Here is a 25,370-nt window from a genome sequence, read left to right as displayed (position 1 = left end):
TTCAGGAATGGGAAAAAATGCCAAGGAACAAGCTTCTAGCAACCAGAAGCAAAGAAAAAATGAGACTTAAATAATGTGGAGACAAAAGCGACGCCCATATTTTTTTAGCGCCAAATAAGACGCCCACATTATTTGGCGCCTAAATGCTTTTGGCACCAAAAATGACGCCACGTCCGGAACGCCGACATTTTTGGCGCAAAAGAACGTCAAAAAATGACGCAACTTCCGGCGACACCTATGACGCCGGAAACAGAAAAGATTTTTTGCGCCAAAAAAGTCCGCGCCAAGAATGACGCAATAAAATGAAGCATTTTCAGCCCCCGCGAGCCTAACAGCCCACAGGGAAAAAAGTCAAATTTTTAAGGTAAGAAAAATATTTGATTCAAGTGCATTATCCCAAATATGAAACTGACTGTCTGAAAATAAGGAATGTTGAACATCCTGAGTCAAGGCAAATAAATGTTTGAATACATATATTTAGAACTTTATTAAAAAAGTGCCCAACCATAGCTTAGAGTGTCACAGAAAATAAGACTTACTTACCCCAGGACACTCATCTACATGTTTGTAGAAAGCCAAACCAGTACTGAAACGAAAATCAGCAGAGGTAATGGTATATATATATATATATATATATATATATATATATATATATATATATATATATATATATATATATATAAGAGTATATCGTCGATCTGAAAAGGGAGGTAAGAGATGAATCTCTACGACCGATAACAGAGAACCTATGAAATAGACCCCGTAGAAGGAGATCATTGAATTCAAACAGGCAATACTCTGCTCACATCCCTCTGACATTCACTGCACGCTGAGAGGAAAACCGGGCTCCAACCTGCTGCGGAGCGCATATCAACGTAGAATCTAGCACAAACTTACTTCACCACCTCCATAGGAGTTTGTAAAACTGAATTGTGGGTGTGGTGAGGGGTGTATTTATAGGCATTTTAAGGTTTGGGAAACTTTGCCCCTCCTGGTAGCAATGTATATCCCATACGTCACTAGCTCATGGACTCTTGCTAATTACATGAAAGAAAAAGCACTTTATATTACCATAATGACCATGTCTAGCCTTGAAGACGTCAGACTCAAGCTTGTATTGGCTCTTATTAATACAGCAAGTGGTGGTGGAGATTAGCTATTGAAAACCAATTGCAGTAAACAAGATATTAATTTGTTTTAAACTTGGCTGATATGTTATTCTATGAAAAGAAAACAGAAATGTCTTGTAATTACAAGGTGTCCCTTTAATATATAAATACTGTGTCTTCTAGTGAGGTAGATAATGCTGAAATGCTTTGAATACTTTAAATTCTGTGACCATCAATTTAGCAGCAATAAAACCTCTGTATCTGGGAGGTATGATTTTGTTTTTGTTTCACAAAAATAAACATTTTTGTTTGTGATAAAGTGCTATTTGGCCCTGGTTTCATACAAAGCTTGCATAAATCAGCCATATCGGACACTATTGAGAGAATTGTGACATTTATACCATACATTTTGCATATTTTAAATACTTTACAATATAGTATTATGTTTATCTTTTTACAGGTGGTATGAAGAAACAATTTCAGAAAAGCATGAAAACATTTTGTCGGGGAATTTAAAAAATCTATCATATATGAAAAGGGATATGCATGTATGTGTAGCTATCAGCAAGCGCTACCCAGGGAATTGAACCAAAAATGGACCAGCTCCTAAGCTTACACTCATGCTTTTTAAAAATAACACAATTTATGCTTACCTGATAAATTTATTTCTCTTGTGGTGTATCCAGTCCACGGAAGAGGACACCCACAGCAGAGCTGTAATATAGCTCCTCCCCTAACTGTCATAGCCAGTCATTCGACCGAAAACAAGCCGAGAAAGGAGGAGCCATAGGGTGCAGTGGTTACTGTAGTTTAAATTTAAAAATTACCTGCCTTAAAATGACAGGGCGGGCTGTGGACTGGATACACCACAAGAGAAATAAATTTATCAGGTAAGCATAAATTGTGTTTTCTCTTGTAAGGTGTATCCAGTCCACGGATCATCCATTACTTGTGGGATACCAATACCAAAGCTAAAGTACACGGATGAAGGGAGGGACAAGGCAGGAACTTAAATGGAAGGAACCACTGCCCGTAAAACCTTTCTCCCAAATATAGCCTCCGAAGAAGCAAAAGTATCAAATTTGTAAAATTTTGAAAAAATATGAAGCGAAGACCAAGTCGTCGCCTTGCAAATCTGATTAAAAGAAGCCTCATTTTTAAAGGCCCAAGTGGAAGCCACAGCTTTAGTGGAATGAGCTGTAATCCTTTCAGGAGGCTGCTGTCCAGCAGTCTCATAGGCTAAGCGGATTAAGCTTCTTAGTCAAAAAGAAAAAGAGGTTGCCGAAGCCTTTTGACCTCTCCTCTATCCAGAGTAGACAACAAACAAAGCAGATGTTTGACTAAAATCTTTAGTAGCTTGTAAGTAAAACTTTAAAGCATGGACCACGTCCAGATTGTGTAACACAAGGATGGAACAACAATCTCTTGATTGATATTCTTGTTAGATACCACCTTAGGTAAGAACCCAGTTTTGGTACGCAGGACTACCTTATCCGTATGAAAAATCAGATAAGGAGAATCACATTGTAAGGCAGATAGCTCAGAGACTCTACAAGCCGAGGAAATAGCTACCAAAAAAGAACTTTCCAAGATAAAAGCTTGATATCTATGGAATGAAGAGGTTCAAACGGAACTCCTTGAAGAACCTTAAGAACCAAGTTTAAGCTCCATGGTGGAGCAACAGGTTTAAACACAGGCTTGATTCTAACTAAAGCCTGACAAAATGCCTGAACGTCTGGAACATCTGCCAGACGCTTAACTAGCTGACAATCCTTTTTCCAAACCTTCTTGGAGAAAAGATAATATCCTAGCAATCCTGACCTTACTTCATGAGTAACCCTTGGATTCACACCAATAAAGATATCTACACCATACCTTATGGTAAATTTTCCTGGTGACAGGCTTTCGTGCCTGTCTTAAGGTATCAATAACTGACTCGGAGAAGCCACGCTTTGATAAAATCAAGCGTTCAATCTCCAGGCAGTCAGCCTCAGAGAAATTAGATTTGGATGGTTGAAAGGACCCTGAAGTAGAAGGTCCTGTTTCAGAGGCAGAGACCATGGTGGAAAGGATGACATGTCCACTAGATCTGCATACCAGGTCCTGCGTGACCACGCAGGTGCTATCAGAATCACTGATGCTCTCTCCTGCTTGATCTTGGCAATCAGTCGAGGGAGCAGAGGAAACGGTGGAAACACATAAGCCAGGTTGAAAGACCAGGGCGCTGCTAGAGCATCTATCAGTGTCGCCTTGGGATCCCTGGACCTGGATCCGTAACACGGAAGCTTGGCGTTCTGGCGAGACGCCATGAGATCCAGTTCTGGTTTGCCCCAACAATGAATCAGTTGTGCAAATACCTCCGGATGGAGTTCCCACTCTCCCGGATGAAAAGTCTGACGACTTAGAAAATCCGCCTCCCAGTGCTCTAGACCTGGGATATGGATAGCTGATAGGTGGCAAGAGTGAATCTCTGCCCAGCAAATTATTTTTGAAACTTCTAACATCTCTAGGGAACTTCTCGTTCCCCCTTGATGGTTGATGTAAGCTACAGTCGTGATGTTGTCCGACTGAAATCTGATGTACCTCAGAGTTGCTAACTGAGGCCAAGCCTGAAGAGCCTTAAATATCGCTCTTAGCTCCAGAATATTTAATGGAAGGAGAGACGACTCCTGAGTCCACGATCCCTGAGCCTTCAGGGAGTTCCAGACTGCACCCCAACCTAGAAGGCTGGCATCTGTCGTAACAATTGTCCAATCTGGCCTGCGAAAGGTCATACCTTTGGACAGATGCACCCGAGATAGCCACGAGAGAAGAGAATCCCTGGTCTCTTGGTCCAGATTCAGTTGAGGGGACAAATCTGTGTAATCCCCGGTCCACTGACTGAGCATGCATAGTTGCAGCGGTCTGAGATGTAAGCGTGCAAACGGCACTATGTCCATTGCCGCTACCATTAAGCCGATTACTTCCATACACTGAACCACCGAAGGGGGCGGAATGGGATGAAGAACCCGGCAGGAATTTAGAAGCTTTGATAACCTGGACTCCGTCAGGTGAATTTTCATTTCTACAGAATCTATCAGAGTCCCTAGAAAGGAAACTCTTGTGAGTGGGGATAGAGTACTCTTTTCCTCGTTCACTTTCCACCAATGCGACCACATAAATGCCAGTACTACGTCCGTATGAGACTTGGCAATTTGGAAGTTTGACGCCTGTATCAGGATGTCGTCTAAATAAGGGGCTACTGCTATGCCCCGCGGCCTTAGGACCGCCATAAGAGACCCTAGAACCTTTGTAAAGATTCTTGGGGCTGTAGCTAATCCCAAGGGAAGAGCTACAACTGGTAATGCCTTTCTTGAAAGGCAAACCTGAGAAACCGATGATGATCTTTGTGTATCGGAATGTGAAGATAAGCATCCTTTAGATCCACTGTAGTCATATATTGACCCTCCTGGATCAGTGGTAGGATGGTACGAATAGTTTCCATCTTGAACGACGGAACTTTGAGGAATTTGTTTAAGATCTTTAGATCCAAAATTGCTCTGAAGGTTCCCTCTTTTTTGGGAACCACAAACAGATTTGAGTAAAAGCCCTGTCCCTGTTCCTCCTTTGGAACTAGATGGATCACTCCCATAACTAGGAGGTCTTGTACACAGTGTAAGAATGCCTCTCTCTTTATCTGGTGTGCAGATAATTGTGAAAGGTGAAATTTCCCTTTTGGGGGGGAAGCTTTGAAGTCCAGAAGATATCCCTGGGATATAATTTCCAACGCCCAGGGATCCTGAACATCTCTTGCCCACGCCTGGGCAAAGAGTGAAAGTCTGCCCCCTACTAGATCCGTTCCCGGATAGGGGGCCGTTCCTTCATGCTGTCTTAGAGGCAGCAGCAGGCTTTTTTACCTGCTTACCTTTATTCCAGGTCAGGTTTGGTCTCCAGACCGTCTTGGATTGAGCAAAAAATTCCCTCTTATTTATTATTAGAGGACTGTTTGGCCCTAGATTTGGACCTGTCCTGAGGAAGGGCATGACCTTTTCCTCCAGTGATATCAGCAATAATCTCCTTCAACCAGGCCCGAATAGGGTCTGCCCCTTGAAGGGAATGTTAAGTAGCTTAGATTTTGAAGTCACGTCAGCTGACCATGATCTAAGCCATAGCACTCTGTGCGCCTGTATAGCAAAACCAGAATTCTTAGTCGTTAGTTTAGTCAAATGAACAATGGCATCAGAATAAAAGAATTGGCTAGCTTAAGTGCTCTAAGTTTGCCAAGTATGTCATCCAATGGAGTCGCTACCTGTAAAGCCTCTTCCAGAGACTCAAACCAGTACGCCGCAGCAGCAACAGGGGCAATGCATGCAAGGGGCTGTAGGATAAAACCTTGTTGAATAAATATTTTCTTAAGGTAACCTAATTTTTTATCCATTGGATCTAAAAATAAAAAAAGCACAACTGTCCTCGACAGGGATAGTAGTACGCTTTACTAGAGTAGAAACTGCTCCCTCCACCTTAGGGACTGTCTGCCTTAAGTCCCGTGTGGTGGCGTCTATTGGAAACATTTTTCTAAAAATAGGAGGGGAAGAGAACGGCACACCTGGTCTATCCCATTCCTTATTAATAATTTCTGTAAACCTTTTAGGTATTTGGAAAAACATCAGTACACACCGGCACTGCAAAGTATTTATCCAGTCTACACAATTTCTCTGGCACTGCAATGGTATCACAGTCATTCAGAGCAGCTAAAACCTCCCTAAGCAACACGCGGAGGTGTTCAAGCTTAAATTTAAATGTAGAAATATTAGAATCAGGTATCTTTCCTGAGTCATTAACATCACCCACTGACTGAAGCTCTCTTTCCTCAGCTTCTGCATGTTGTGAGGCAGTATCAGACATGGTTCTTAAAGCGTCAGTATGCTCTGCATTTTGTCTCACCCCAGAGCTATCTCGCTTACCTCTAAGTTCAGGTAGTCTGGCTAATACCGCTGACAGTGTATTATCCATGACTGCCGCCATGTCTTGTAAAGTAAACGCTATGGGCGCCCTAGATGTACTTGGCGCCATTTGAGCGTGAGTCCCTTAAGCGGGAGTCAAAGGGTCTGACACGTGGGGAAAGTTAGTCGGCATAACTTCCCCCTCATCAGATTCCTCTGGTGATAAATTTTTTAAAGACAGAAAATGATCTTTATTGCATAAAATGAAATCAGTACATTTGGTACACATTCTAAGAGGGGGTTCCACCATGGCTTTTAAACATAATAAACAAGGAGTTTCTTCTATGTCAGACATGTTTATACAGACTAGCAATGAGACTAGCAAGCTTGGAAAACACTTTAAATCAAGTTAACAAGCAAATATAAAAAACCAGTACTGTGCCTTTAAGAGAAACAAATTTTGTCAGAATTTGAAAAACAGTGAAAAAATGCAGTAAATCAAACGAAATTTTTACAGTGTGTATAATAGGCTAACAGAGCATTGCACCCACTTGCAAATGTGCACCCACTTGCAAATGGATGATTAACCCCTTAGTTCAAAAAACGGATCAAAAAAACGAAATAGACGTTTAACAGTCACAACCAACTACCACAGAAAGCTGTGGCCCTACCTTCCCCAATAAACAACTTTGGAAAGCCTTTGGGCCCTTTAGAGATGTCCTATAGCATTCAGAGGGCCTTTGAGGGAAGCTGGATGTCACAGTTTGTAATTTTAACTGCACCAACTGTAACTTTTATACTACAACAGTGGAAATTGTTTCTAGTCAAAATTTAAGCCAGCCATGTGGAAAAAACTAGGCCCCAATAAAGTTTTATCACCAAAGCATATATAAAAACGATTAAACATGCCAGCAAATGTTTTATATTGCAATATCATAAGGGTATTACCCCTGGGAGTAAGCATGATACCAGTCGTTATTAAATCACTGTATTCAGGCTTAACTTACATTAATCCGATATCAGCAGCATTTTCTAGTGTTTTCCATCTCTAGAAAAAATTATAACTGCACATACCTGATAGCAGAATAAACGGCACGCCATTCTCTCGCTGAAGTTACCTCATCTGTGTAATCCCCTCAGACATATGTGAGAACAGCAATGGATCTTCGTTACAACCTGCTAAGATCATAGAAACCTCAGGCAGATTCTTCTTCTATTTACTGCCTGAGATAAAATAGCACAACTCCGGTACTATTCAAAAATAACAAACTTTTGATTGAAGAAAATAAACTAGCTATATTTAACCACTCTCTCCTACAACGTCCTTGCTTGTTGAGAGTTGCAAGAGAATGACTGGGTATGACAGTTAGGGGAGGAGCTATATTACAGCTCTGCTGTGGGTGTCCTCTTGCAACTTCCTGTTGGGAATGAGAATATCCCACAAGTAATGGATGATCCGTGGACTGGATACACCTTACAAGAGAAAAAGATACCAAGAGAACAATATTGGACACTACTCCATACTCATCTTACTTGACCTCTCAGCTGCCTTCGACACAGTTGACCACCCCCTCCTCCTTCAGATCCTTAGCTCTTTTGGCCTCTATGACACTGCTCTTTCCTGGATTCGCTCTTATCTTTCTCACAGGTCTTTTTCTGTGTCATTTGCCGGCGACGACTCCTCTCCAATGTCTCTGTCTGTTGGAGTACCTCAAGGATCTGTTCTGGGTCCTCTACTCTTCTCCATTTATACTTCTTCACTGGGTAAACTTATCAACAGTTATGGCTTCAAATATCACCTCTATGCTGATGACACCCAGATCTACCTCTCCACCCCTGCTCTCTCTCCCCTCTGTCCTTTCTCATGTCAGTGACTGCTTATCTGGTATTTCTTTCTGGATGGCCTCTCACCACCTAAAGATTAACATGTCCAAGACTGAGCTCCTTCTTATCCCCCCTCTAGCTCTACGCCGACTTGTGACTTCTCTATCCCTGTTGACGGCATCACCATTTCCCGATCGCCCCAAGTCCGCTGCCTCAGAGTTACACTTGACTCAAATCTATCCATCGCCCCCCCCCATATTTAATCGCTTTCTACATCCTGCCGCAACCATCTACGCAACATTTCCAAGACTCTACCTTTTTTGTGCGCTAACACCACAAAGCAAATAATCCCTTCCCTTGTTATTTCCAGACTTGACTACTGCAATAATCTACTTACTTCCTCTTTCCCGCCTCTCCCCCCTTCAATCCATCCTAAATGCCTCTGCCAGGCTGATCCACCTTTCCCGTCGCTCTGTATCTGCTGCACCTCTCTGCGAGTCCTTTCATTGGCTCCCCATACACAGCAGAATAAAATTCAAAATTCTCACCCTTGCATACGAAGCGCTCACCAACACCGCTCACCTCTACCTATCCTCTCTAATCAACAAGTATACTCCAGACCGCCCACTAAGATCCAAAAATTACCTGCTCCTTGCATCTGCGACCATCACCACCTCTCATGTTAGACTGCAAGACTTCTGTCGTGCAGCACCTACCCTCTGGAACACTCTCCCTCATGCTGTCAGGCTTTGCCCTAATCTTTCTTCCTTTAAATGCTCTCTGAAGACTTTTCTGTTCAGAGAAACCTACCACCCAACTCAATAATATTTTTCTTACCTAACATTTCCCTCATCTAACTCTGCATTAACATCTTTCTCAATCTTGCAGTCCTCACCTCCTGTTTCTCAACCTCCTACCCTTCTAGATTGTACGTTCCCACGGGAATAGTGCCCGCGATTCCTCCTGTTTGTGTTTGTAAATGCTGTCCTGTCTCTTAGTCTTAGAAGTTTTATATTGTTTTATTTAAATGAACTGTATCCATGGACAGCGCTGCGGAATATGATGGCGCTTCATAAATAAAGTATAATAATAATAATAATAATAATAATAATAACAATGAAAAATTTATAATAGGAGTAAATTAGAAAGTTGCTTACAATAGCATGCTTTATATGAATCATGAAAGAAAAAAAATTGGGTTTAATATTCCTCTAAATTTTTACTTGTCTCTTTAGTTACAGATTTACTCACCACAAGATTGTAAACTCTGACAGTTTTGTCTGCTGAGCAGGTGTATAGTAGTCCTCCAAATATCTGTATACTATTTACAGCAGACTGGTGTCCTTCAAAGCTGCCTTCTGTGGGGTCCTCATCTTCCCCAGGTTCAGATGATACTTCAGCTGTAAAGAAATAGTTATCAGATGCTTGTGTCAATACAAATCAGAGCCCCCTATGAGTGATAAAGACAAAAACTCTGTGAAACATTTAGGGGCGGGGTAGATAATGGGATCCCTTTTTATTATGCCAAAATCTTGTCTTAATATACGATAACCTGATGCTTTGCTGGTTACAATAGTGGGAGGGTGAAGGGTGAATACCTCTGAGCTAATCACTGATCCAACAATATATTAAGACCGGATTCGGCCAAAGAGGAAACTGGCTTTAAGATAATTCTACTTAATATATACGTTAAAATCACGGCATAAAGTTATTGTAGATAATCTATATTTGTTTATAGGACAATTAGATATACATTATTAATGAACGAACCAAAAATAAACACAATCTAATAAAACTGTGTGTTAGAGGTGCGCCAACTTAATGTGAATGTGTAAATAACGTGCAATGGAGTGTAAATGTAATAATTAAAATCCATCAAAACAAATTACTCAATATTCACAACAATACAAACTAATCAAAAGTCCAATATTAAGTGTAAATAAAATACACAATCGATAATTAATAAAAAATTATTCATCGATAATTAATAAAAAGTCCAGTTTCAAACCCAGGACAGTCTAACAATCCGTGATGTGAAGTGTCAGTCTGATCCAAAGTGGAAACGTGCTGTGGCAAATGGTAGTGAATGGCGGTAGGCTGCTCTCTTAAATGAGGGTGTAAAGTCGAACAATTTTATAAAAAAGATAGGAACAACAGGAGACGGCTGATGGTGTGATATCGTAGAGACCAATAATGTGGATAGTTAAACGACAACAGAATACTCACAAAGGGCGTTGCACCTTCACTGCAATAATCAGCAGGCCGAAGCTTCAGAGCCGTTCCGCTGACTTAGAGATCCTAAGCAAACAGCTGGGTTGTGTAAGATACGTCTCAAGTGACGTCTCCAACTCCAGACAAATGGGAACCAAACAGAAGGTGAAACCTATGATAGTTTAGCTTGATCCCACTAGCTGGAGTGTAGCTGCCTGATGAAACGGCACTGCTGCCAAGAAACGCGTTGCTGCACAATTACTATGTTTTAATTGTTTTATTAAAATCTTTTTACTTGTACCTTGCTCTTGTCCTTGGGTTATTGCCCGCCACAGACTATACTCCATCTAGTGGGATCATGTTAACCTATCGTAGGTTTCACCTTCTATTTGGTGCCCATTTGTCCGGAGTTGGAGACGTCACTTGAGAAGTATCTTACACAGCCCAGCTGTTTGCTTAGGATCTCTAAGTCAGCGGAACGGCTCTGAAGCTTCGGCCTGCTGATTATTGCACTGGAGGTACAATGCCCTTTGTGAGTATTCAGTTGTCGTTTAACTATCCAAATTATTGGTCTCTACGATATCACACCATCAGGCCCCTCTTGTTGTTCCTATCTTTTAGGAGATTGTTTAATGAACGTATTACTAACTGGCAATATAGAAGATCAGTGGCTAAATAAATTGTAGCGAATATTCATTGTGTAGTATGAGATACCATGATGTTTAACCTCATAATGTATGAGCATATTTCATTGCATTAAACAGTAATACTATTTTATACAAAAGTTTTTTACTCCTATAACATAGGTTATCTGTATAAAAAACTGACCGAGCTTCGAACATAGAATTACCTTTTTTTCTACCCTGAAGGTAGGATATATCAACTGAAAGTGTTTACTTTTATAAGGCCATAATTTAATATAAGAATCTATTTGGCTATACACATAATAATATTGCAACAGTTGTTGCTTTATATTATAGGTTTATCCAAAATAGTCTAAAGCACTGGTTTTCAAACCTGTCTCAGGCCGCCCTAATAGGCCACATTTTTCAACTTTTTCACCAGTTGAGGGTAGTATAGGATAATGTTTATGTACTCCCTGAAAATGATTATATTAAATACTGATTTAATATGAAATTGTATTGTAATCTATTTAGATTTAATAGAAGATTGAAACACTGTTGCTATACAGTGCCATATTTCAGACCAGTGTTGTGTTAATATTCAGATAATACAGATTAGAAGAATTTCTCCAGCTAATAGTATAATCATTTAAATACATATCTGTTATTGTCTGAGAATCTCTAAAAATTATATTTTATGGGGTAAATTATTTTGCACTAATAAAGGTATTCCACAAAGTGGGTTAGAGTGATCTGCACTTATAACAATACTCAGAGAAGCCTATAATATCTACTCAGAAGTTTAGATAATAAATGGGATATCTACCTTAAGAGTAAATGTTAACAGAGTTACTAAGTGATTAAGAATTATTCCCATAAAGATAGCCCAATTTCTATGCAAATCTTTTTATTTATCAACCTATTTGTAATTTCCTAAATTATCATAATGATTTGGACATGGATTGCCAGAAATATGTATTGTATCCCAGTGTCTTTAACTGGAAAAAGAAAATGTATGCTTACCTGATAAAACAGAATGTATGCTTACCTGATAAATTACTTTCTCCAACGGTGTGTCCGGTCCACGGCGTCATCCTTACTTGTGGGATATTCTCCTCCCCAACAGGAAATGGCAAAGAGCCCAGCAAAGCTGGTCATATGATCCCTCCTAGGCTCCGCCTACCCCAGTCATTCGACCGACGTACAGGAGGAAATATGCATAGGAGAAACCATATGATACCGTGGTGACTGTAGTTAGAGAAAATAATTCATCAGACCTGATTAAAAAAACCAGGGCGGGCCGTGGACCGGACACACCGTTGGAGAAAGTAATTTATCAGGTAAGCATAAATTCTGTTTTCTCCAACATAGGTGTGTCCGGTCCACGGCGTCATCCTTACTTGTGGGAACCAATACCAAAGCTTTAGGACACGGATGAAGGGAGGGAGCAAATCAGGTCACCTAAATGGAAGGCACCACGGCTTGCAAAACCTTTCTCCCAAAAATAGCCTCTGAAGAAGCAAAAGTATCAAATTTGTAAAATTTGGCAAAAGTGTGCAGTGAAGACCAAGTCGCTGCCTTACATATCTGGTCAACAGAAGCCTCGTTCTTGAAGGCCCATGTGGAAGCCACAGCCCTAGTGGAGTGAGCTGTGATTCTTTCAGGAGGCTGCCGTCCGGCAGTCTCATATGCCAAACGGATAATGCTTTTAAGCCAAAAAGAAAGAGAGGTAGAAGTTGCTTTTTGACCTCTCCTTTTACCAGAATAAACAACAAACAAAGAAGAAGTTTGTCTGAAATCTTTAGTGGCCTCTAAATAGAATTTTAGAGCACGGACTACGTCCAAATTGTGTAACAAACGTTCCTTCTTTGAAACTGGATTCGGACACAAAGAAGGTACAACTATCTCCTGGTTAATATTTTTGTTGGAAACAACTTTCGGAAGAAAACCAGGCTTAGTACGCAAAACCACCTTATCTGCATGGAACACCAGATAGGGCGGAGAACACTGCAGAGCAGATAACTCAGAAACTCTTCTAGCAGAAGAAATTGCAACCAAAAACAGAACTTTCCAAGATAATAACTTAATATCTACGGAATGTAAGGGTTCAAACGGAACCCCTTGAAGAACTGAAAGAACCAGATTAAGACTCCAGGGAGGAGTCAAAGGTCTGTAAACAGGCTTGATTCTAACCAGAGCCTGAACAAACGCTTGAACGTCTGGCACAGCTGCCAGCCTTTTGTGAAGTAAAACAGATAACGCAGAAATCTGTCCCTTCAGAGAACTTGCAGATAATCCCTTCTCCAAACCCTCTTGTAGAAAGGATAAAATCCTAGGAATTTTAATCTTGTTCCATGGGAATCCTTTAGATTCACACCAATAGATATATTTTTTCCATATCTTATGGTAAATTTTTCTAGTTACAGGCTTTCTAGCCTGAATCAGAGTATCTATTACAGAATCTGAAAACCCATGCTTTGATAAAATCAAACGTTCAATCTCCAAGCAGTCAGTTGGAGAGAGACCAGATTCGGATGCACGAATGGACCTTGAACAAGAAGGTCCTGTCTCAAAGGTAGCTTCCATGGTGGAGCCGATGACATATTCACCAGGTCTGCATACCAAGTCCTGCGTGGCCACGCAGGAGCTATCAAGATTACCGAAGCCCTCTCCTGGTTGATCCTGGCTACCAGCCTGGGAATGAGAGGAAACGGTGGGAATACATAAGCTAGGTTGAAGGTCCAAGGTGCTACTAGTGCATCTACTAGAGTCGCCTTGGGATCCCTGGATCTGGACTCGTAACAAGGAACCTTGAAGTTCTGACGAGACGCCATCAGATCCATGTCTGGAATGCCCCATAATTGAGTTATTTGGGTAAAGATTTCCGGGTGGAGTTCCCACTCCCCCGGATGAAATGTCTGACGACTCAGAAAATCCGCTTCCTAATTTTCCACCCCTGGGATGTGGATTGCAGACAAGTGGCAGGAGTGATCCTCCGCCCATTGAATTATCTTGGTCACTTCCTCCATCGCCAGGGAACTTCTTGTTCCCCCCTGATGGTTGATATATGCAACTGTCGTCATGTTGTCTGATTGAAACCTTATGAATTTGGCCTTTGCTAGATGAGGCCAAGCTTTGAGAGCATTGAATATCACTCTTAGTTCCAGAATGTTTATCGGGAGAAGAGATTCTTCCCGAGACCATAGACCCTGAGCCTTCAGGGGTTCCCAGACCGCGCCCCAGCCCACCAGACTGGCGTCGGTCGTGACAATGACCCACTCTGGTCTGCGGAAGCTCATTCCCTGTGACAGATTGTCCGGGTTCAGCCACCAACGGAGTGAATCTCTGGTCCTTTGATCTACTTGAATCGTCGGAGACAAGTCTGTATAATCCCCATTCCACTGTTTGAGCATGCACAGTTGTAATGGTCCTAGGTGAATTCGTGCAAAAGGAACTATGTCCATTGCTGCAACCATCAATCCTATTACTTCCATGCACTGCGCTATGGAAGGACGAAGAACAGAATGAAGAACCTGACAAGAGCTTAGAAGTTTTGATTTTCTGACCTCTGTCAGGAAAATTCTCATTTCTAAGGAGTCTATTATTGTTCCCAAGAAGGGAACTCTTGTCGACGGGAAAGAGAGCCCCTTTTCTATGTTTACTTTCCATCCGTGAGATCTGAGAAAGGCTAGGACTATGTCCGTATGAGCCTTTGCTTTTGACAGAGACGACGCTTGAATCAGGATGTCGTCCAAGTACGGTACTACTGCAATGCCCCTCGGTCTTAGAACCGCTAGAAGGGACCCTAGTACCTTTGTGAAAATTCTCGGAGCAGTGGCTAATCCGAAAGGAAGTGCCACAAACTGGTAATGCTTTTCCAGAAAAGCGAATCTTAGGAACTGATGATGTTCCTTGTGGATAGGAATATGGAGGTACGCATCCTTTAAATCCACCGTGGTCATAAATTGACCTTCCTGGATGGTAGGAAGGATCGTTCGAATGGTTTCCATTTTGAATGATGGAACCCTGAGAAATTTGTTTAGGATCTTGAGATCTAGAATTGGTCTGAACGTTCCCTCTTTTTTGGGAACTATGAACAGGTTGGAGTAAAATCCCATCCCTTGTTCTCTTATTGGAACTGGATGAATTACTCCCATCCTTAACAGGTCTTCTACACAATGTAAGAATGCCTGTCTTTTTATTTGGTTTGAAGATAATTGAGACCTGTGGAACCTTCCCCTTGGGGGTAGTTCCTTGAATTCCAGGAGATAACCTTGAGAAACTATTTCTAGTGCCCAAGGATCCTGAACATCTCTTGCCCAGGCCTGAGCAAAGAGAGAAAGTCTGCCCCCCACCAGATCCGGTCCCGGATCGGGGGCCATCCCTTCATGCTGTTTTGGTAGCAGTGGCGGGCTTCTTGGCCTGCTTACCCTTGTTCCAGCCTTGCATCGGTCTCCAGGCTGGTTTGGGTTGAGAAGTATTACCCTCTTGCTTAGAGGATGTAGAAGCAGAGGCTGGTCCGTTTCTGCGAAAGGGACGAAAATTAGGCTTATTTCTAGCCTTAAAAGACCTATCCTGAGGAAGGGCGTGGCCCTTTCCTCCGGTGATGTCTGAAATAATCTCTTTCAAATCAGGACCAAACAGTGTTTTGCCCTTGAAAGGGATGTTAAGCAATTTTGTCTTGGAAGACACATCCGCTGACCAAGACTTTAGCCAGAGCGCTCTGCGCGCCACGATAGCAAACCCTGAATTTTTCGCCGCTAATCTCGCTAATTGCAAAGCGGCATCTAGAATAAAAGAGTTAGCCAATTTGAGTGCATGAACTCTGTCCATAATCTCCTCATACGAAGATTCCTTATCGAGCGACTTTTCTAGTTCTTCGAACCAGAAACACGCTGCCGTAGTGACAGGAACAATGCATGAAATTGGTTGAAGAAGGTAACCTTGCTGAACAAACATTCTTTTAAGCAAACCCTCTAATTTCTTATCCATAGGATCTTTAAAAGCACAACTATCTTCTATGGGAATAGTAGTGCGTTTGTTTATAGTAGAGACCGCCCCCTCGACCTTAGGGACTGTCTGCCATAAGTCCTTTCTGGGGTCGACTATAGGAAATAATTTCTTAAATATAGGGGGAGGCACAAAAGGTATGCCGGGCCTTTCCCATTCCTTGTTTACTATCTCCGCCACCCGCTTGGGTATAGGAAAAACATCGGGGGGTACCGGAACCTCTAGGGAACTTGTCCATCTTACATAATTTCTCTGGAATGACCAAATTGTCACAATCATCCAGAGTAGATAATACCTCCTTAAGCAGTGCGCGGAGATGTTCTAATTTAAATTTAAATGTTACAACATCAGGTTCAGCTTGTTGAGAAATTTTCCCTGAATCTGAAATTTCTCCCTCAGACAAAACCTCCCTCCTGGCCCCTTCAGATTGGTGTGAGGGTATGTCAGAAGCGTTATCATCAGCGTCCTCTTGCTCTTCAGTGTTTAAAACAGAGCAATCGCGCTTTCTTTGATAAGTAGGCATTTTAGATAAAATATTTTTAATAGAATTATCCATAACAGCCGTTAATTGTTGCATAGTAATAAGTATTGGCGCACTAGATGTACTAGGGGCCTCTTGTGTGGGCAAAACTGGTGTAGACACAGAAGGGGGTGATGCAGTACCATGCTTACTCCCCTCATCTGAAGACTCATCTTGGGCACTATTATTATCTGTGGCATCATTGTCCCTACTTTGTTTGGACACCATGTCACAATTATCACATATATTTAAATGGGGAGACACATTGGCATTCATACATATAGAACATCGTTTATCTGATGGTTCAGACATGTTAAACAGGCTTAAACTTGTCAACAAAGCACAAAAAACTTTTAAAATGAAACCGTTACTGTCACTTTAAATTTTAAACAGAACAAACTTTATTACTGAAAATGCGAAAAAGTATGAAGCAATTGTTCAAAATTCACCAAAATTTCACCACAGTGTCTTAAAGCCTTAAAAGTATTGCACACCAAATTTGGAAGCTTTAACCCTTAAAATAACGGAACCGGAGCCGTTTTTACATTTAACCCCTATACAGTCCCAGGAATCTGCTTTGCTGAGACCCAACCAAGCCCAGAGGGGAATACGATACCAAATGACGCCTTCTATAAGCTTTTTCAGTGGATCCTAGCTCCTCACACATGCATCTGCATGCCTTGCCTTCCAAAAACAACTGCGCATTAGTGGCGCGAAAATGAGGCTCTGCCTATGACTAGAGAAGGCCCCCATCTGAAAAAGGTGTCCATACAGTGCCTGCCGTTTTTTAACAACAATCCCCAAGATTATAATAACTATAAAGCGCTATAATCTGTCAAATATGCTTAGCAAGTAATCGTTTTAGCCCAGAAAAATGTCTACCAGTTTTATAAGCCCTTATAAAGCCTTTATTCTTTTACTTAATCTAAGAAAATGGCTTACCGGTCCCCATAGGGAAAATGACAGCCTTCCAGCATTACCAAGTCGTGTTAGAAATGTGGCCATCATACCTCAGGCAGAAAAGTCTGCCAACTGTTTCCCCCAACTGAAGTTACTTCATCTCAACAGTCCTGTGTGGAAACAGCAATCGATTTTAGTAACGTCTGCTAAAATCATCTTCCTCTCAAACAGAAATCTTCTTCTCTTTTCTGTTTCAGAGTAAATAGTACATACCAGCACTATTTTAAAATAACAAACACTTGATTGAAGAATAAAACTACATTTAAACACCAAAAAACTCTTAGCCATCTCCGTGGAGATGTTGCCTGTGCAACGGCAAAGAGAATGACTGGGGTAGGCGGAGCCTAGGAGGGATCATATGACCAGCTTTGCTGGGCTCTTTGCCATTTCCTGTTGGGGAGGAGAATATCCCACAAGTAAGGATGACGCCGTGGACCGGACACACCTATGTTGGAGAAATGTATTTCTTTTTTGCCACAATGAGTCCACGGATCATCTTAATTACTAATGGGATATTCACCTCCTGGTCAGCAGGAAGCGGCAAAGAGCACCACAGCAAAGCTGTTAAATAGCTCCTCCCTTCCCTCCCACTCCAGTCATTCGACCAAAGTTAAGGAAAGCCAAGGTGCAGAGGTGTCTGAAGTTTATAACCACCAACCACCTGTCTACAAGAACAAGGGGCAGGCCATGGACTCATTGTGTCAAAAAAGAAATAAATTTATCAGGTAAGCATAAAATTTCTTTTTTATGACACGATGAGTCCACGGATCATCTTAATTACTAATAGGATTCAATACCCAGGCTAGAGTACACAGATGATACAGGAGGGACAAGGCAGGGAACCTAAACGGAAGGCACCACTGCTTGAAGAACCCTTCTCCCAAAAGCAGCCTCAACCAAGCCAAGTGTCAAATTTGTAAAACTTTGAAAAAGTGTGAAGAGAGGACAAAGTTGCAGCCTTGCAAATCTGTTCCACAAAAGCTTCATTTTTGAATGCCCATGAAGAAGCAACAGCCCTCGTGGAATGAGCCGTAACCCTCTCGGGAGGCTGCTGTCCAGCAGTCTCATATAGAAAACATATGATACTCTTCAGCCAAAAAGAAAGAGAAGTAGCCGTAGCTTTCTGTCCCTTACGTTTTCCAGAAAAAAATAAACAAAGAAGACTGACAAAGTCCTTAGTCGCCTGCAGGTAAAAACTTTAAGGCACAGACCACGTCCCAATTGTGCAGAAGTCGTTCCTTATGAGAAGGACTAGGACACAAAAAAAGGAACAACGATCTTCTTATTAAACTTCCGATCGGAAACACCCATAGGAAGAAAACCTAATTTAGTACGTAAAATTACCTTTTCTGAATTGAAAATAAGGTAAGGGGACTCATACTGCAATGCCGAGAGCTCTGACACTCTGCGAGCAGAAGAAATAGAAACAATAAAAAAAAAACTTGCCAAGATAACAACTTAGAATCTAAGGAATGTGTAGGCTTAAACGGAGCCCCTTGAAAAAAAACCTTGGGAACTAAATTCAGATTCCATGGAGGAGTAACTGGTTTGAACACAGGCCTGATCCTGACCAAATGATTGTACGTCTGAGACATCCACCAGATGATCGAGAAATAAAATAAAAAAGGCCAGGATTTGACCCTTTAGAGAACTTGCCGATAAACCTATCTCCAAACCTTCTTGGAGAAAAGAAAAAATTCTAAGAATCCTAACTCTACTCCATAAGTAGCCCTTTGATTCACATCAAAAGAGATATTTACGCCATCTCTCATGCTAAATCATTCTAGTCACAGGCTTACGAACCTGAATCATGGTCTCTATGACCGAGTCAGAACAACCCCGCTTGGATAAAAATTAAGCGTTCAATCTCAGATTCAGAAAAAACTAGATTTGGGTGAAGGAAGGGCCCTGAATTAGGTCCTTCCTCAACGTCACCAAGGTGGCAGAAATGACATGTCTGCAAACGGAGGAAAAAGGTATGCTAGACTGAAGATCCAAGGAACCGCCAGAGCATCTAACAGTTTCGTCTGGGGTCCCTGGACCTCGACCCGTATATCGGAGCTTGGAATTTTGTTGAGATGCCATGGGATCTTATTCCGGCTGACCCCACTTGAGAATCAGGCTGGAGAACACTTCCGGATGGAGTTCCCACTCCCCCGGATGAAAGGTATGCCTGCTTAGGAAGTCCTCCTCCCATATGTCCACCCCTGGGATGTGGATCGCCTACAAGCAACAAGAATAGGCATCGCCCACTGAATTATCCTCTGTCATCGCTATGGAACTCCTCGTTCCTCCTGATGATCGAAGAAAGCCACTGAAGCTATGTTCCGACTGGAACTGATAAACTGGGCCAAGGCTAACTGTAACCAGGCCAGAAGGTCCTTTAAGATCGCTCTCAGATCCAGAAATTTAATGACAAGAGCAGACTCTGATGGAGTCCAAAGTCCCCGAGCCTCTAGGGAACTCAACTTAGGCTTGCGTCTGTTGTCACAATCCCCAAGATTGTCTATGAAGCAACTCCCCTGGGATAGATGATCCCGAGACAATCACCATTGAAGATATTCCAGAAGGACTCGAGGAGACAAATTGTCTAATCTCCGTTCCACTGTCTGAGCATGATTAATAGCAGAGGTCTGAGACGGAACCGAGCAAAAGAGGATGATGTCTAATGTCGCTACCATCAGCCCAGTTACCTCCATGTACTGAGCCACTGATGGCCGAGGAGTGAACTGAAGGACTAGATCAGAATAGAAATCTTCGATTTCCTGATTTCTGTCAGAAAAAAAACTACATAGATAGGGAATTATTATGACTCCCAAGAAGGTAGCCCTTGAAATAGGGACCAAGAAAATCTTTCCTAGCTAATTGAAAGGATGGCGCCTGGATCAGGATGATGTCCATAAAAGATGCCACTGAAATGCCTCACCACCAACAGTGACCCCAGAAACTCTGAGAAAATTCTGGGATTTATGGTAATACTGAAGGGGAGAGCCCTGCATTGAAAAAGTTTGTCTAGAAAACAAACCCTATTAACTTGTGATGATCCCTGTGAAAGGGAACATGCAGGTACGCGTCCTTTAAATCCTTTAAATCCACTGTTCTCATAAATTGACCCACTAGGATCAGATGGAGAATGGAACAAATAGCTTTCATCTTAAAGGACGGTAAAAAAACAATTTTCAGACTCTTGAGATCTAAAATTGACCTGAAGGTTCCCTCTTTGTTTGGGAACCCCAACCAGATTGGAATAAATTTCAGACCATGTTCCTAAATCGGAACAGGAACTATCATTCCCAGGTAGAAGAGACCTCCTACCCAGAATAAGACTTGAAGTCCTCAGACCCAGATTTTAACCATAAAGTTCTGCAAGCCACTATGGTAAGCCAGAAAATTTAGTTCCCCGCATAATTCCTGACGGGAAGCAACTGTAAGAAAGGAATTGGCCACTTAAGGACCTTATCCTCTTCTAGATTACATTGAAGTGTCTGTCCAAATAGAACCAGACAACATATGACCCAGTATGCTGCCGCCAAAGGTAGCAATATCAAACCTAGGATGCTATCTCGAGCAACCCCACTACTTGTCTATGGGAATAGAAGATCCCCTGGCAAGCTTGAAAGTTGTCCCGTCCACGGGGTGTATCTGCCAAGATTCCATGAGAGGACCGCTAAGGGACCCTCTCCTTCAATATAGGAATGATTTCCGTTAGCATGAACAAAACCTAACCATGATGTAGTTCCAGAGTAGCTAAAACCTCCTTAAGTAATAGCCGGAGGTGATCTAGCTTAAACCTGAAGATACTACTTTAATATCAGCAGGAGGAATCATACCGTCAGAAACTGAGATTTTACCCTCAGAAGCCACCGAAGTATCCCTTCCCTCAGGCATCTGGGAGGGGACCTCAGATAGCAACAACTGTGACAGACCTCACTCACTGAATGTTTCGTTTTCCTCTTGCACTTTCCCTGCAGCATGGGAAAAACCGACAATGCACCAGAGACCGACTAGCATAAGCGGGAAGCGATGTCTTGCAAGATAACTCCAGAGGAGTCTTTGAGGAATTGCAGGGCACTGGTAGAATGGACGCTAAGTTTTTAAGGACACTTGAGAAGGCTGAGTAACATATTGAACATTGTCTGAATGCTTTCTGCCGCATATGAAACAATGTTGGCTCTGAGGAAATTTTTATCTCTGAACTGTAAACTTCACTCATACATGAGACAAAGTTTATGTCAATCCGCATAAGCATGAAAGCCTAACATGTATGCAACATCTTTATTCACATTTTGACTCAAATAAAATTGAATCTCTTTTTTTTCAATCAAATAACATTTGAAACACTAATTAATATGGTGTAGGGATTCTTGGACCGTCTTAATTCATAAATCGCCAATTAAATTTGTATGGTACTATGTCTTTAAATGTTAAATGACACTGCTTTCTTTTTACCAAGAATGCTTCCTTAACATATCAGGCAGAAAACCTAAACGATACTGCCTAACTTTGCAGAGGATTCTGCCTGTCACCGGATAGAGGACTAACACTAGTAGGCATCCGGACTACTTCAAATACTCTCTTAGTATGGCAAGTGAAGTCTCTCAACCGCGTACTATAATGCAGCAGAGGAAACCCCCACTGCTCTCCGATTCACCGGAATTTGAAAAAAAGAGCGCGCAAACAATATTGCGCAGCTTAGCTCCGTCTATCGTGGGCATATCAGGCTAAACCTCCCGGGTGGCCAAATTGTAAAGATTGAGCCGTCGGGAGAACTAAATCACAATATGGCGATGAATAGACAAACCTCCCAGTCGGCTAGTAATTTACTAAAGAAATCCAACGGAAGTAGTAATTGCACTGTGTAACACCTTAACATCCATATCATGTTTAGACAGGCTAACCTCCCAGACGGCTGCAACATAAAATAAGCCGTTGTGAGTTGCAAATATGGCTATGTGTAACACCTTAACATGCGTATCATGTTTAAACAGTCCAAGCCTTCCAGACGGCTGCAAAGTAAAATAAGCCGTTGTAAGTTGCAAGTATGGCTAAATTACCAAAAATAAAAATAGAGCCACTTCTCCACGTCCTCCAGTGTCTGCAGTCATTGCCCAACAACATATCCTCACTCTCTAGGGATAATGTCATTTAGTGTCCATGAAAATATATAAAGTGCCAATCTTTCTGTGTATAACCATAGAAAATAAAAATTAGCACTTACCTCAGAAATCTGCCCGGCAGTAAGGCAGCTCACCCGGCTTGCGAGGTCCTCCCCCATCACATTGGCCTGTGGAAATAAAAAGTACTGAGTATTTTCTCCCTCAGACTTTCACAAACAGGGCAGCATAAATGTATGGGAGGCGCAGTGAGAATTATGTCCCATAAGCTCCGATTGCTCTAAAGCCACCAATGCTCTACTGAAGAGACTGATATGGACTACGGCTACACCCTTTAACAAAGCAGCACAACCTTGCTCTACTTTAAAAATAATAAACTCTTGTTTAAAGCAAAGAGAATGACTGAAGTGGGAGGGAAGGGAGGAGCTATTTAACAGCTTTGCTGTGGTGCTCTTTGCCGCCTCCTGCTGACCAGGAGGTGAATATCCCAAAAGCAATTAAGATGATCCGTGGACTCATCGTGTAAAAAAAAAAAGAAATGTAAATAGGCTCCTATAACGGTACTTCTGGCTTCTAACTAGGTTTATTGTATTATACACATTATTTTTTACAAAAACACCCTTATTATAGGGCCCATCATCATGTTCCTCACTCTTCTGTATTTTTTCCTCACTCTAAACATTTGATATACTTTTGTAAACCCTTGACGTAAGCATTCTGAAAATGATATACAGTAATTGTAAACAGATACATATTATTGTAAACTTTCTGAATGTACTGAACAGTACATACATTCAGAAAGCTTACAATCACTTTAAAAGCTAGATTATAGCTCTGTTTTAATACACAATGGTTTACAAAACATTTGTAGCTAAATAAATACACACACAAAAAAAAAAACAAAAAAACTAAATTTGAACTCTCTCAAGGAAGTGAAACACTAACCTGATGAGGTTTTTGAACCTCTGAGAGATGCTCTCCGATTATTAGCTAAACTGTAAAAGATGGGAGGAAAAAGAAAAATGATAAAATTTTATGTTTTTATGCAGGTAGAAAATACTAAAAATTGACACTTCACGGATTACAAACAATATTAAAGCTCACTCAGTCTTAGCAAGGACCCAAATACATTGTTTTGTTAATGTGGATTTTTATAAATCCCAAAGCATTAAGATGAACCGTTTCATTATTAACCTGATTTTTCAAATGCTTTCATAAAGTCTGTTGTAAGTGGCAAATCGGTACAAAACTGGAAAGTTAAGTAGTATGCGACAGATTTAGGTTTTAAATATGGTATTATAAGCATCTGTTTAATAACCTACAGAAATAAAAATGATAGGGACAGTCGACTTCAAAATTTTTATCTTTTAAAAGATTGAAAATCCCTTTATTACCCATTCCCCAGTTTTGCATAACCAACACGGTTATATTAAAAGGGACATTAAACAAGTTGTGATAGAGACAAAATATAATATTTACTTTAATTATTTTACCTGCAAATTTATACTGCAGTGCCTCGCCATTAACCCTTTCTTATAAGTTTCCAAATTGTACAGCTCTAACTCCCCCACACATTTCCTTCTATGGCTGCATCTACTTTTGATTTCGTAGAATGCAGTCCTGTACAATCATCTGCTGGAGCATGCCTAGAAGCAAATAAGCTGCTGTGAAATATAATGCCTGTGTTTATGATGCTAAACACTGATAAGGGGGGTGGATCAGATTACTCCAGACAGCATGGCTATGTAAATAATTTTGCTTATTTTTGAAATTTTTAAAAAAATACTAGCCAGAATTTTTTAAACAATTTTTTATGCAAACTATTTCTACTTAATTATCCCTTTTAGGATATGCCCAGATCTCAACATGTTTTATGGCACTTTAACATAATTTTTACCTCTGCGATTATCTTGACTCTAAATCTCTGCAGACTGCCTCCTTATCTCAGCACTAATTACGTAAATACTAGTCTGTAAATAGCACTGACTCATGAATACCTCCACAGGAGTGAGCACAATGTTATCTATATGGCACACATGAAGTGTGTCTTGCTGTAAAAAGCTATAAAAATGTCCTGAGATAAAAAGGTGACTTGCAGGGACTTAGAAACAGGCAAACATTTGGAGTTTTAAAGGTTATAAAGTATATTAAAATAACAATGTTGGTTGTGCACAGCTGGAGAACAAGTAGAAAGGGCGTTATCTGTCTTTTTGACCAATAAAAATTTTGGAGGAGTAGACTGTCCCTTTAATTTCGTTTAAATCTGGCAAGTAGATTGTGGTACAAATACTGTCATTTTGAAAAAGGAAATTTATGCTTACCTGATAAATTTATTTCTTTTACGATATGACGAGTCCATGGATTTCATCCTTACTTATAGGATATCGCCTCCTGGTCAGCAGGAAGTGGCAAAGACCACAGCAGAGCTGAATATATAGCTCCTCCCTTCCCTCCCACTCCAGTCATTTGACCGAAGTTAGGAAGAGAAAGGAAAAGCCAAAGGTGCAGAGGTTACTGAAGTTAAACAAAAATAAATAAATACCTGTCTTAGAAATAACAGGGTGGGCTGTGGACTCATCATTTCGTAAAAGAAATACATTTATCAGGTAAGCATAAATTTCCTTTTCTTTTACAAGCTATGACGAGTCCACTAATTTCATCCTTACTTATGGGATACAATACCAAAGCTATAGGGCACGGATGAAAGGGAGGGACAAGACAGGAACCTAAACGGAAGGCACCACTGCTTGAAGAACCTTTCTCCCAAAACCAGCCTCAGATGAAGCAAAAGTATCAAATTTGTTTTTAAATGCCCATGAAGAAGCCACAGCCCTAGTGGAATGAGCCGTAATTCTTTCAGAAGGCTGCTGTCCAGCAGTCTCATATGCTAGACGGATGATACTCTTCAGCCAAAAAGAAAGAGGTAGCCGTAGCTTTCTGGCCCCAAGTTTTCCAGAAAAAACAATAAATAAAGAAGATAATTGACAAAATTCTTTAGTCGCCTGCAAGTAAAACTTCAGGGCACGGACCACGTCCAAGTTATGCAACAAATGCTCCTTCTTAGAAGAAAGATTAGG

At 41.2% G+C, this 25,370-nt stretch overlaps 1 protein-coding gene across 1 annotated transcript in view; it reads right to left on the bottom strand.

The window, feature by feature from the left end:
* ZNF106 (zinc finger protein 106) overlaps positions 1–25,370 on the bottom strand; it is a gene marked incomplete in the record, with an annotated part of 238,420 nt that overhangs the window by 92,150 nt on the left and 120,900 nt on the right. The window contains 2 exon segments of the mRNA XM_053697719.1: positions 9,107–9,255; positions 23,239–23,288. Of these exon segments, the coding sequence (XP_053553694.1) occupies positions 9,107–9,255; positions 23,239–23,288 (199 nt within the window).

The sequence above is a fragment of the Bombina bombina genome, chromosome 1, assembly GCF_027579735.1.
Source record: "Bombina bombina isolate aBomBom1 chromosome 1, aBomBom1.pri, whole genome shotgun sequence".
Lineage (NCBI taxonomy): Eukaryota > Metazoa > Chordata > Amphibia > Anura > Bombinatoridae > Bombina > Bombina bombina.
This window is presented reverse-complemented; position numbering and strand designations above follow the sequence as displayed.